Below are 14,610 nucleotides of genomic sequence, written 5' to 3'. Positions count from 1 at the left end.
TTACAAATACAAAGTTTTCAAAAATTAAAATTTAATTTTGAAATGTAAAACAAATTAGTAAATAGATATTTCTCAACTGTACAATACTAAAGTCAAACCAAGTATTATACGACCAAGAAATTAATTCAACAGCTGACTACTATAACATTTACTTTCTCTTTCTAAACATATTCAATTCCTTGAACAGAAGAACAGAGTCATAAGGTAAAATAGCATTTTTGTTTAGTTGTTTTATATGAATATACGTATATCGTATCACATGCTTAATTCAGTTTGATTACGTGCGTTGTCGTGAAATCTACGGTAATTTTTATTTACATTAATAACGTAATATAATTGAATGAAATATGTAATATTTATGTGTATATATCTGTTTTATTGGATATAAAACAATTAGAAAATTGGAACATTCACTTTTCACACAGTTTATCACACAATTATCTCAGTACGTAATACGGTTTAATTGATACGGCAATAGAAAATCTAGCGTCGGATTTCGAGTGATTTCCTTATAAGTTAACTTCCTTAAGAGATCGTAGACGTTTTTTTAAACTTTTGTGTTATATTATATCGATATTATTATTTCACAGAAATGAATAAAATCGTTATTTTTGGATCAACCGGCATGACCGGCCTTTGCGCCGTTGAAGCAGCCGTCAAAAAAGGTAGGATTTTTAATTAATTACTGTTAATATATTATATAACTAAGCATGTAAATCATAATGCTAAATTAATTGTACAATTATTCAAATGTATACGAAGGTCATTTCGCAAGATACCTAGATTACTTTAAATTGCAAAATTCGTTCCAAAATGTAGCTATGCTTTCATCAAATAACATTTATTTTATTTAAAACGTCTCGGCAAATGGATTGCACAATTTTTTTAAGGAAATGTTCAAGGCGTTCAGCTTTAAGTCTAAGGAAAAACTGCATAGATAGGAGTAATATGGAATCTGATATAAATTATTATAATGTATAGTTTAAAAAAAATAATTGATATATATGATATGAACGAAAAGTTTGTATTGATAGTGTGTAAAAGTTTTGTTTGATTTTAGTGTGCTCTAATTTATGGAAAAATTTTACATTATAAATAAAATAGTAGTCCATCATAAATTTTGCTAATGCTCTTCCTTATGCTATTAATTATTGAGACTTTTTATATAATAATATATATAATAAGTTAGTATAAGTGATTTAAAGTTGTGACTATATTAATGGAAAATTTTAGTTTGTCTTTTTATGAAAAAAAAATATTTCTGGTGTTGATATACCACCTAAGAAGTATGAACCTTTTTACTTAAAATTTTAAGAATGAATTTACGAAATCTAAAATTTCATAGTGGGTTAGATAATGGCAACTTACCAAATTATTTTAAAACAAACTAAAATTATTTAATGCACAGATATATTTACATAATGCATCTTTTAAATCCTTTACAATTTTTGATACTAACAATATTTATCTATTCTTTTTAATTTGTTGCAAGTTTGATTTATATGTGGTTTTCTTGAAGTTTAAAAGCCTTTATAAGATTTACAGGTTCATAGACCCCAAGGCATGTTGATAATAGATCCACTAGTGTAGTTGAAAGAAAGTCACATTGATTCTTCTCGGCTAGATTTAAATATATACTAGAATTGAATATATAACATATGATTGTTATATATTTTTGTAATGTGTACAATGGTGCTAGCCTGTGTCAAAGACATTCTGTAAAAGTGCTTTTTTATACAAATGAATATTGTATAATTTTTATAACTAAATTTATACTCTATTATGTGTACTTTCTTTAAAAGGAACACAAATATTAAGTGAAGATATTGATAGTATGGATACCTTACAAGCTTATCAAGGATCTCTCAAAGGAAAATTTTTATCATGTTTAAGAGGCAATATTACAATGAAGTAGTAATGGCATATTGATAATTTATCAATTAAGTATTTCTTCCTTTGTATCATATAGATCAATTAAAATACAAGTTAATTATATGTTTCTTATCATATTTAACAAAACACCAACTAAATGGTGATGCAGCTAATTCTGTAGCCAATTTCAATTTAGATGGACTGACTTACCTCGAGATACTAGGAACTCATAACTATATGGTTCATTAAAATAAAAATAAAATCAAAAGTCCAAACTTCTACTAGTCTGATGTCTACTGGCAAGCACAGCATAAGACATTCATCCACATGTTGGAACATTGACTTAGTTAAGGTTATTAGAAAGCGGTGGTTCAGGGTGCATCTAGTGACTTCCCGTGACCTGAACTATATCGTCGGCCTTTATGGGGGAACTAACCACGCCACGTCTACCTACCCGTGGTCACCACTCAGGGGCGGCTTAACCTATAGTGCATGGTGTGACAGCTAAGAGCATCGTCTTGGAATCTATCGCGTTTCGCTGCTTAGTTTTGCTACAAAGATATGTTACTGTCATAAAAGTAATGAGTTATTCTGCCGCCATAAGAAGAAAGGCCGTAACTAATACCATACTGTAAGCTATACCTACTTATGAAATAGCTTGTTGGAGTATGAAAAAACTTTCTTGTTACGACGGTAAAATTATTAGTTATAGCCGCAAGAGGAGGGTGGGTCAGGCCTAGTGGACGCCAGGGTTTCATTGCACACGGACGCTACACGAGCTAGAGCCGCCCCTATCGCCACTCGAGAATGTACCCCGCTCGCTGCCACTTCAGACTTCAGAGCAATTCTTACGCCCCCTAAGTAACATTAACGAACGGGTTAAACTCGTGTCGATTCCACTTTTGAATTGCGCCTTAAAAATCAAATTGTCCCCCTGTGGGCCGTGGGCCCCACGTTGGGAAACACTGATCTACACCGACAAATGGTTAAGTGGAAACGAGTTCCGGATTAGAGGGAAGTTATTGAAATGATTGAACAATCGTCACGTTCGTAAAGCGACAAGTACAGATGTGATGTCGTACTGTGTGTATACAGAGTGATTGGTTGAAACTATTTGCTCTCAATTTATTGTACAATCTGTCCAAATATGAATGGTTTCAGAAATAATAAATAACGTAATGAGAATATAATAAGAAAATAAATTCATTACGGATAAATATCAAAAAATATTTATTGTTTATTATCTGTCCCTGCAGACTATACAACTGTCAGAAGTTATTGGACCTATTGCAATTAAATATAAAAAAATGATATACATAACTTAGTACAGTATGATTGGAAATAGGTGTAAACTTTAATTTTTTCCATACATTCAGCTTTTGAATCACTTGTATATACTATGGCTATATTCAAATGTTGATGAGCGCTGTTAACCGTTTTGGCTTTTACAGCTTCATCGGATTCAGGGCATATATATGTATGTACTGCTATTTCACACGCACACACACACACACACGTGTAGAGACCGTTATTAATGTTATGTAATGTTAAGTATTTCTTATATTCTAAGCGGGCAAATGACGTCGCAAAATTACAATGAATCAGCATTAATTATAGATTGATTCGTTTGTCATGTAAGGAATCTATTCGAATATATTTTTTAAATTTTTAAATGACTGCGTCATCATGATGTCAAAGATCATTGGACTGATGGAGCCCGATAGAAAAAAAATTAAACTGGTTTTAAAGTGACAAGTCTACTATCGATTTAATGTCTTTATATTAAATAACGATTAAAAAAAACTAGATTTCGAGTGACGATCACGATGGACGTTGTGTATGTAGGCACCCTAATAGATGAATCGACGACAGAACCATTTAACATGGGTTCAGTAAAAAATCTTTGGTTGTGGTGAGAACCTTCATCTTCCACTTAATGCGAACTGAAAAAGAGTAGCAACACGAAGTGGTCAGTTTTTGCTGAGGAGGATGCCGGGAGAGGCTCAGGTTCTCCTGGGGGTGTGTCTGGTCACCGTTCACAGACGACCACCGTACTTCCTCTAGAGGACAGTGTATCTTGTATACATTTAGATTTCTCCCCCGAAAACAAAAAAGAGGTGGACTGAAACATAGTCTAAGAAAGTCACTGGATGCAGTTCAAGACCGGTATCATGGTTATCTCTGGAGGAAGCCTATAGCTCGCACCATGGGTTAGTCATTTCGATTTTGGATCGCTAAGCTTTTTTTTTTAATAATATATTTTGGTTTATTGTATATAGTACAAGACGGTCATGTGTAGAATACTGTAGCCATATGTGAAATGGATCGGCCAAGTATCCAGCTCGAAGCTTTGGACTCCAGAAGCATGCCAAGAGGCTGATTGATAACGATGTTCTAAGCCAGAGTTCCCCAAACTTTTTTGTATCGTAGATTTCCTGTAAATTTCTAATTGTAGTGAAGTTTAGTGTTAAAAACTAAAAGTAAAAACTACTCAAAATAAAATTTTGTATCTGTTATGTAAAATATACGTAACATTAAATAAACATAAAATAAACTATAAATAAAATAACATAAGCAATAAATTTTTACTTCATAGGTACTTTTATAAATAATGTAAATGTTTTGATATTATAAGATAATATGATGTAAGTAAATAGGTACTATCAGTGTATGTGTTGAGATCCACTATCGTGGACCCCAAATTTTTGTTCGCTGACGTAGACCCCTTGCAGGTTGTCACAGACTTTGGGAATCACTGCTTTAAGCGGTAACCTTCATACCATGGAGCATCAGCGAAAAGTTGTCACGTTATGGGTGTTCTCTAGACTGCATGTTGAAAAGTGTGCGACGGAATTGCACCAAATAATTCACCAATTCTCTTTCGATCGAAAAAGATGTGCGGATTCACATCCGTACACGGTTGAAATACCTTTCACCCTCATTGGTGGACGACCTACCCGCGTTATTGTTTCCAATTATAATTTAGGTGCCTTCAAGACGAGAGTGAATAGGTTTCTTCTTGGCAAACATGTACCAATGTAGACCTCGTTATAGCTTAACATCAGGAGAGACTTAGGTCAAATGCTACACCTATACAGGATAAAAAAAAATTAACGGACTTATATAATATCTTTAAAGATGATTATAGTTAACTTGATGTGGTTTTCAAAAGGTTTCGAAATCACGTCCGATGATTGCATGTGAAATATTGTTTTGCAATATCTATTCTACGCAGCAAGTTGTCTTCGTGTTCTTGGAAATTTAGGAAGCGATGTAAAGCGCGGTATTGCCACGCTTCTTATACGGCATATTGTTTAGTTGTTATATAAAATCGAGGTATTTATATATGCAGCGCCGGATTTACGAACACCGTCCACGGGCCGAAATCGCGCCGTCACGTTTCAGAACGATTCGTGATTTTTACAATTTAAAATCATTTAGCATATTAATCGTTTATGAGTCTGTGTGTATAATAAAGTTCGACATGATATCTTAGACTTTCCTTTTCTTAGTTTTAAATCTAAAACTAAAAGTATTTTATTGGATAAATATTATTATGGCATAAAAAAGTTTTTTAGTTGATAGAAATGCGTGGAACTTTATTTCTCGTGATATTGCTACCGCATGATGGACACTGTTATACAGCGCGAAGGTGTCTGTTGTTCGACGATCAATGATGAGCTTCCTTTGAACCTGACTCCGTACCCTAATTGACCCTTTCTAGTCCCGAAAATTTGTAACAATGTTAAAAAATAAACAGTATGGATCGCTTAAAACCTTTTTATACTTTTTACTAGCAGATCCCGCAAACGTTATTTTGCGAAAAAAAATTAATTAACAAATAAAAAATAAGGGTCGATCGTAGAGGTGTGAAACTTTAGGGTTGTATGTATTTTTGTATGATGTATCATAAAAAAATAAAAACAAAAAATTTCGTAAAAAAATTTTTTAGGGTGAACAACCCTTATCACTTAGGGGTGTGGAAAACAGATAGTAGCTGATTCTCAGACCTATTGAATACGCATATAAAATTTGGTAGAAATCGGTCAAGCCGTTTCGGAGCAGTACGGTAACTAACATTGTGACATGGGAATTTTTTTATATTAGATATTTGACAGCTCGTGTTGCTAAGCGTCCGGCAAGTGCTTTTGCGTCGATCACTCTATTGTTACGCGTCAATGTATTGTTACCTAGTTTTGTTAAATTATAATTAAATCACCATTTCGATTTTAATTTATTCAATGCACGTCAACATTTTGGAACAAAAATATAAAAAGGTTTTAAGCGATCTAGTCAGTCGTTTTACATATTAAAATCACCGCGGCACAAGTTTATTTTTTAAGATTGGTTTAGGATAGGATATGTTTATTTACGCAAATTTTACAATCACCGTGATACTAATCCCGGGATTTGTATTGCAGGATTGCACCAAATGAATACCATTCCAGTTTTGTGGGAAGTTCTTCTCGACAGAATCGATTTTCTGAGTCTGCCAGTAGCCAGTATACTTTAGATGCAAGTCGCTTCCAACTGGAACTATTAAAAATCAGTGTCCCACAAATATCCAACAGTGGTCCAAATGATGCTTGTTGACAAATTTGAACGAAAATGTTTTATTGCACGTACAACACTACATAAATTAAATCTACACTTCAACCTTGTCTGAAAGTTTTAGGCAACCCCCATAAAATATGGGTAAAAATTACTTGTTCTTTTTAGCCGGAGGATGGTCACTGCAAAGCATAGAACTTACCTAAAAATCGCCACGAAGACCGGTTTTACGCCGCGTCCATCAATTCCCCGCGACCTTAATTATGTCGTGGTCTCCCTAGTGGGGGACTTACCTACGCCACATCTACCGTCTCGTGGTTGCCACTCGAGAACCCTTCAGCTTTCAGTTCCAACTGTGATCGATTCCACTTCAGACGTGCAAGTGCAAGTCTTCGATCTACGTCAGTGATCTTGGTTCTTCTTCGCATCTCCTGATTTTTGATTTCGATTTCTCAACGAAATTCCGAGGATATAGCCCTCTCCATTGCTCTCTGGGTGATCTTGGGACTTCTTACAAGGCCCGCCGCCACGGATCGGATCCGTAAAAAAGTTAATTTAAATTAATTATACAATAGGCTGCATTAATTAAATAATATTTTCAACAATAGATAAAGATATTTAGGTTTTAACAAAACTCAAAAGATTCACTTCAAATTCATTTCGTAGATTTCTGTACAGCGTAATTTTCATGTTTACTAACATTTTGGACTACCCGCATTTACAATATTTTAGCATAAGTCTCTCGCATTAAGATTATGTACGAAATAGCTGGCATATTGTAATATCTTATGTGATGAATGCTAAAGGAAACCACTAAGACTATCGTAATAAATAAAAAAAAAAAACTTTTCATCAGGTCTAAGTGTGCGCGCGTTTCTTCGCGATCCGAGCAAGCTACCTCAACACCTCCAGGATAAAGTAGAGGTCTTCCAAGGAGATGTTTTAGAACCGGATTCCGTCATGAGCGCGGTGGAAGGTACAGACGGCGTGGTCGTCGTCCTTGGCACTCGCAGCAGCCTCGAGCCCACCTCCGACCTCTCTGAAGGTCTGAAGAACATTCTAGAAGCCATGAGGGCTATGAACGTAAAGACTATTTCTGCGTGCATGTCAGCGTTCTTATTCTACGAGCCGGATAAGGTGCCGCCCAAGTTCATACCTTTGACTGATGATCACAGGCGGATGTATGAAGCCTTGAAGACTTCTTCCAACAACTGGGTGGCTGTGTTTCCGCCCCACATTTCTGGTAAGTTGATTTATAAATCTTCAAATGACAGACACATGAACAATATAAGAAATAAAAATATACGCGTAACATCTCAATTTATTTTCAAAAAAGTTAAAAAGTAGGGCATAGATCTGAGTGTATGTATATATCAGGGGAACCAGAAAGTAATGTCTTCTATCTATGTACGAGGGCCAAACTGAAAGTTTTTAGAACTGGCAACTTAAAAGCATTATATTAAAAAAATAAGTTTAAATTTTGAAAATAGAACTGTTTACCAATAATATTGAGTATACATTTCATTCATTTGTCATTTGTTTTACGATTTGGCGGCAAATTGAAAATTGTCTGTGCACGTCAGAATGAATTTAAGCCGAGAAAATTTTCGTGCAATGATTTTTTATGACTTTCGATGTCATATAAGTCAACAAGAAAGTTATGATAGACTTCGATTGGCTTTTCACGATGAAGCCCCATCTCGTGCCACAGTTTACAACTGGTTTAATGAATTCAAACGTGGTCGAACTAATCTCACCGATGATTTGCGCGAGGGACGGCCTTCTACAGCGACGACTGAAGACAATATCAGTGTTGTGCGGCGTATGATAGAGACTGACAAAAGAGTGACCTATCAGCAGATTCGGACAAGTCTAGGCATAGGTATGAGTCAAGTGCACAAAATCCTCCATGAACATTTAGCGGTCAGGAAGCTTTGTGCCCGCTGGATACCGCATAATTTGACCGAGGCTCAAAAACTCCGCCGTGTTGATTGGTGCCGAGAAATGATCCAAAAATTTAACGGAGGTGACTCAAATGCTGTGTTCGACATACTAACGGGTGACGAAAGCTGGATTTACTGTTATGATCCGGAAACCAAAAGACAGACTGCTCAGTGGGTGTTTCCTTCCGAAGAGTTGCCAACTAAAGTGAAGAGAAGTCGAAGTGTTGGAAAAAAGATGGTGGCCTCGTTCTTCGGAAAGACAGGTCATTACGCGACAGTTGTCTTAGAGGATCAGAAAACGGTTAATGCAGAGTGGTACACTAACAACTGTTTGCCACTTGTCTTGGAAAAAGTTCGAGAGAAACGACCTCGCAGCAGGATCCTCCTTCATCACGACAATGCCTCGTCGCACACCGCCAGGCAAACGATCGACTATTTGGCGACCTCAGACGTGGAAATACTGGGTCACCCGCCGTATAGCCCCGACCTCGCACCCTGCGATTTTTATTTATTCCCGAAAATAAAAGAAAAACTTCGAGGAAAACATTTTATGGACGCCGAAGAAGCAGTGGCTGCGTTTCAAAACGCCGTCGAAGAGACCCCTAAGGCCGAGTGGGCAAGGTGCTTTTCTCAATGGTACCATCGAATGCAGCGATGTATTGATGTAAATGGACGCTATTTTGAAAAGTGATAATAAAACTAATAACTTGCTAGAATGCTTAGGTTTTGATTTTCTAAGAACTTTCAGTTTGACCCACGTATTTACAGAAAAATCGGTTAATTTTTACCGCTCCGGCACTGATTTTGTATACTAGATGACAAAAGGTTGTTGATAACGAAGGTGAATATATTGTTGAATAAAAATAAAAACTTGTTTAAAATGTACTAGTGTGAATTTAACTTTAAGCGACATTACTTTCCGGTCTCCCAAATATATAATAATAAAGTTCCACAAGATATCTATTCCCTTTCTTATCTTAGTGTTAAAACTAAAATTATTAATGTATTATTAAATAGATCTCATTATTGCAAGAGTTTTTAGTTGATCGAAATGTATTGAACTTGATTTGTTGAATTATTTACATATTTATTTGAATAAGGCATCATGGGAAGACGGAGTAAACATCTTTCGTACTATCTGAGGATAACAAGTTGATAACTTGAAAGTTTAGTTTGTTTTAACTTGGGCTCCTGGGAGTCGCTGCTTGCTGGAATTCTAGCTTGAATTTACAGTCCCAAAATGACTAGATATAGACAAACAAATAGATTGTTAGTGTTTGTATAATATCCTATAGGTGTATTGTCTAAAACACTTGAGTTTTAAATTATTTTACGTTTGAAACTTTTTCAAATTTCAAAATAACACAACCTGTCCGGAGCGTGTTGATAAACATAAGTCCAATGGCGTGTGTTGCGCGTAATTCAATCTTCATGTCATTCGTAGAAATGAATTGTTTGTCGCATACCTAAAGAAGTTAAAAAAACTCATACAATGGTTTTACTACGTAAAATATTATTAATAAAGTTCAACTTTTTGATGTTCTTCATTTTAAATGGCCAGTTTTGAAGCCTCTAGTTACTTCTAGCACAGACAGCAGAAATAATTCTCTCGTACATTTGAAAAATATTGAATTCTATTCCAGAATAAAACCAAAAAAAAAAAAAAATTAATTACCTATACTTCTGGCGGCCGGCCCGCCATCAGTTCATGATTTGCCCGAGTGGCTAGTCTTAATAAGTCTGTGCAACCATGCTCTAGTTCAACCCACATCTTGGATGGACATGATCTTTATTTACATTGTATTTTTATATCCATACTCATTTTTCTAACTTTTCAATGTTTTTCATTTTTGCCTATAATTTCCTTTTATATATCGCCTCACTTCCTTAACCTTCCATTGCATTTTCTCTGTAGAAGAAGTTGCTGTTAGCCCTGAGGCTTTTACGGCTTCTGCTGAACTGAGTTCACAGAGCTGAAGGTCACGTTCCCTTCAGTACTACAATTATATGTGTAATTATTTTTATCATTTGTTTAACAATTTATTTGTTCTTAATTCTTCATTTATTTTTACTACATTACTGTTATCAGCCATTTTATCAATCTTGTTTTCTATGTATTATTATCATAACTCTTCTTTTTTTGTTTTCCCTATAACCTTTTTGCTGAGCTCCAAAAATATCTGGCAACACTCGATGATATTATAAATTCACAGTTATATATGGGTTATAGGTGTAAAAGGGTTAGTGTTGAATGTATAGCTCATTTGCTGTCAATTATATGTATGATATACCTTATCCTAAAATCAATATTAAATTTTCAACTAAATGATAGTAAAAATCATTTTCAAAATTCGAATTTCAATTTATTAAAATTAATTATTGTTTACTATCTGTGACTGCAGACTTTGTACTGCCAGAAGTTACTGGCCTGTCGCATTGCTCAAAATAAAAACTTAAATTAAAGTAACATATTATAGAATGTTTATTAAAAGGTCAATGAGCTTTATAGTTTTTTTTTTCTTTATAGTTTTCATTATCTATTTCCAAACATCCCTGTATATTTTTTTATTTAGATGCTCGTTATTCCAACCATCTATATTACAAATCACTTTATATTAGTTGACGGTTTTGATATTGGAAGGGTAAATTAGATAGATTCTTAAATTAAAAAAATTATTTTGATATTTAAAATACATAAGAACTCGTTTCTTTAAGGTTTAATATAGCCGATAAACTATCTTTTGGAGCAGTGGTAGCCCGGGAGGACTGAGACTTGCGATTGTATGTTGCGAGTTCGATTCCCAGAACAGTTTCATGCAATTCACACACTTTGCATCAATTGTATAGGATTGCCACTGTTCCCGGACAAGTTTTCAGAGGATGGGCAGCAGTGTTCTCTGTGACTACCAAAACTACCATACTACCATACTGCGATTGCAATTCCGCCTGCCAATCGTGGCGATTATGGTATATTCCCCATAGATATCTTTGGGGGAGGCGTTTGCCTTGCAGTTGGCGTCTATGGACTGAAGCTATGTTATTCATGTCTACATTCGTCATTTAGAATTTCTATTATACATATTGATTCAAAATAAATTACAGTAACGTTCCAAGAACCGGTCTTTCAACTCTTGTAGAGTTGTACTGTGAACCGGTTTTCAAATAGTGAATATAATTAGTTATCTATATTAAGTTTGTTTTAGCTTGTGTAGGTTACGTACTTTACACCGGTTTTTATTTATCTATTATTAATGGATATAATGTGGCTGATAATTGCGTGTTATTACATACACTTTAAAAAATATTGAAATATATTTTAATGAAAAATGTAAATATATTAAAATTGTTTAATTATTATCATTTATTTGTATTAGACCGAAAGGAGGTAGATATATTTGAAAGAAGCCTAAGCTATGCAGTGGGCATGAATATGACAACGAAGATAAGTGTCTAAGCCAAAACTTTGATTAGTTAAAGCTGCAACTGATGGTTCAAAATATAATCTAGAAATGATTGATAAGATAATCACATATCATCGTAATCTAATACGTTCTAATCATTTAAAAACCAACTGTTAGTATTTTCGACACACGCCATGTTTGATGTAATAAATACATTTAAAAAACTTTTAAGTTAAACGGTTTTTTGATACCCATATATTGGTGGTTGTGGAAAAATATGTACCTAGTCCGCCATATTGGAACGGCGTCCATCTTGAATTTTAAATTTTGACATAATCATCGTGTTTTACTAGTGTAGCCCTTTCATTTGATACCCATATTGAGGGGGTTAAGGAAAAATATGTAATCCGCCATTTTGTATCGGCGGCCATCTTAGATTTATATTGTTATTGATTTTATTATATTGTATTGTCATCTAAATTAAATGTGTGTACCAAATTTCAGATCAATCTGACAACGGGAAGGTGCTTAAATTTCAATTTCTAATTTTGACCCAAATAAATTCCGTACGGGTCGAACTAAATAAAACCGTTTAAAAATGAAATTCATTTATAAACATATTTCTGTATTCTTAATATGAAAATTCTTGATATTAAAAAAAAATAATTGTAACTTTTGTTCACAGAGGATCCAAGTCGTGAGACCGTAATTGAAGTGAATCCAAAAAAATCTCCAGGCAGAGCTATTTCGAAATGGGACCTCGGCGCGTTCCTGGTCGACGCGCTGACAGAATCAAAATATTATGGAAATGTTGTTAGCCTTTGTAATCCGCCTCAGCAGTAATTACAATAAGTTAATATACAGGAATAATAATTCAACTAATACGACGTAATAAAATCAGTAGACTGTTTAAAGTGTGGTTAAAACATCATTAAGTATTAACCATAACATATAAATGATTATTAAAAAATACGTTTATATTACTTATTACGCACTAAATAATAAATAGCCATTAAAACAGCGCCTTACAAAAAATTGCCGTGAAAAAAGAACGAAAAAAAGTAATACACATTTTATTGTCATATTTCTTTTATTGTGTTAAAAGTACCTATTACAAATTGCTTATTTAAATAATATTCTTGTGTATGAAATCACATATATATAGACATACAATATCGATATTACATATTGACATGACTTGTCAAATTTACGTGTATAAAATTTTGACAATTGCAAACACTAGATTAATTGTATATTATTATACGCGGGTCGTATAGTAACAGGTAACGCCTTTCTTGTCATTTTAAACGTTTAAAAAAATAATAACTACTACTAAATATATAATGACAGATAAATAGAATAAGATAAATATGCCACAAATACAGTTTGTTTAAATGTATTTATAATAAATAATATGAATAAACCGGAAGTGAAATATTTTAAGTAATAAAGACAATAAAACATGACAAAACAGTGTTAATTATTCTTAAAGAAACAAAAAAAGGAAAAAAAATTTTGGTTAATACAACATAAACCGAACAATCGAAAATTGGTACATCACTATTTTTGACAGTTGCGCGCCAAATTGAAAAGTGACGTTTATTTATGAAAATATAATTATGTATTGAGGTTTATAGAATTTCAAATAAAATATAAAAGCAAGAGTTGTTTTGGTGTTCTCTGGTGCAATATTTTTTTTATAAAAGCTTTGGTTTTACATGTTTAGCTCTTACAAAACTATTTTAATTTTGTAAAAGGTTGACAGTATTTGGAAGTATACGATAAGGTTGTGTTAATTGATTTATGTAGAAACAATAATTAGTGACTCACTAAGCAACGCATACATTTAATAAATTGATTTGTTTCAATAATTTAACAACTATATATTAGCTTGACAATGTGGTAGTAATCAAAATAGTGTGAGCTATTTCAGATATTTGCCTTGTGAACTTATAATACAGACGTCTTTTTTATGTTCCGGGTATTAATTACACATAATAATAATTTAAAACACGGAAGCGTTTTAATTTTTTTTTAACACTTAAACTTTTTTGTTTATTTTTTAACGTGGGCTTCCAATGAAAAATAATTGGCGGTCATTTTGTATTTTTTTTTGCTTGGGCTACACGTGTCGATTTTCAAAATACGTTACACAAAAAAGAATAATACTATTGTTTTATGATACTAATCATTTTTAAATTGTTACATGACCATATTGTACATTTGTTATCTAAATAAATTAATGGCTCCAATCATTACTACTTCGATTATTGAATATTGACAATATAGATATAATCACATTTTTATAGAATATAATTTTTATACAATATAGATATAATCACATATTGATTTCATATTACATCCTTTGTATAATTAACTTTTTTAAAATAGTGAGTAATAGATTTCTAATATAAAAATAATAAATATGCCGTTTTCTCGTATGAATTATTTGTAAGCACAACGATTCCGTATATCTATTTAATTTTTGTTGTATCGCATTGGTGAATGGTCACGTGATTTGTATCATGTTTATATAATACTTCAATTGGAGTATTGAATGCAATAAAAGATATGTTATACAAAGCGTTTTATTTTATACTTAATAGACCTCCTGTTGGAAAATGTTTCGACGTAAATTGATCAATTTTGGTACGTTCAACATTCTCATTATTTTCCTTTTAACGCATAGCCAGTGCGTGGCGGCGTTGGCGCTTACGGCGTTTCGTTGCCGAACAAAGCTTCGACTGCTTACACATGGCATCTTTATGGAAGTAGCTTGACTCTCCATTGTACTCACGCTGCCTCTTAGTGAACTAGCCGATGAACTGGGGTAGACGTCAGAG

General features: G+C 33.5%; 1 protein-coding gene across 2 annotated transcripts; it reads left to right on the top strand.

The window, feature by feature from the left end:
* Positions 1 to 165: 165 nt before the first annotated feature.
* LOC137919782 (flavin reductase (NADPH)) lies at positions 166 to 13,788 on the top strand. Of its 2 annotated transcripts, none has more exons than XM_068762972.1 (4): positions 166 to 204; positions 591 to 665; positions 7,280 to 7,666; positions 12,453 to 13,788. In XM_068762972.1, exons 2-4 carry the CDS (start codon positions 593 to 595, stop codon positions 12,608 to 12,610), a joined length of 618 nt encoding a protein of 205 aa, XP_068619073.1. In that variant the 5' UTR covers positions 166 to 204; positions 591 to 592; the 3' UTR covers positions 12,611 to 13,788. The 2 variants fall into 2 exon arrangements, with proteins under 2 accessions (XP_068619073.1, XP_068619072.1); XM_068762971.1 differs by lacking the exon at positions 166 to 204 and adding an exon at positions 257 to 303.
* Positions 13,789 to 14,610: the final 822 nt, after the last annotated feature.

The sequence above is a fragment of the Battus philenor genome, unplaced genomic scaffold (genome assembly GCF_028537555.1).
Source record: "Battus philenor isolate CCGP_79_NKW_IND1 unplaced genomic scaffold, ilBatPhil1.0.hap1 SCAF_17, whole genome shotgun sequence".
NCBI classification, from domain to species: domain Eukaryota; kingdom Metazoa; phylum Arthropoda; class Insecta; order Lepidoptera; family Papilionidae; genus Battus; species Battus philenor.
This window is presented reverse-complemented; position numbering and strand designations above follow the sequence as displayed.

What these genes read in the sequence shown, in the direction of transcription:
- LOC137919782 (XM_068762972.1), top strand. Translation starts at nt 593, where the DNA reads ATGAATAAAATCGTTATTTTTGGATCAACCGGCATGACCGGCCTTTGC. An exon ending in TGAAGCAGCCGTCAAAAAAG is followed by an intron (nt 666 to 7,279) that starts GTAGGATTTTTA and finishes ACTTTTCATCAG; the next exon opens with GTCTAAGTGTGCGCGCGTTT. An exon ending in GTTTCCGCCCCACATTTCTG is followed by an intron (nt 7,667 to 12,452) that starts GTAAGTTGATTT and finishes TTTTGTTCACAG; the next exon opens with AGGATCCAAGTCGTGAGACC.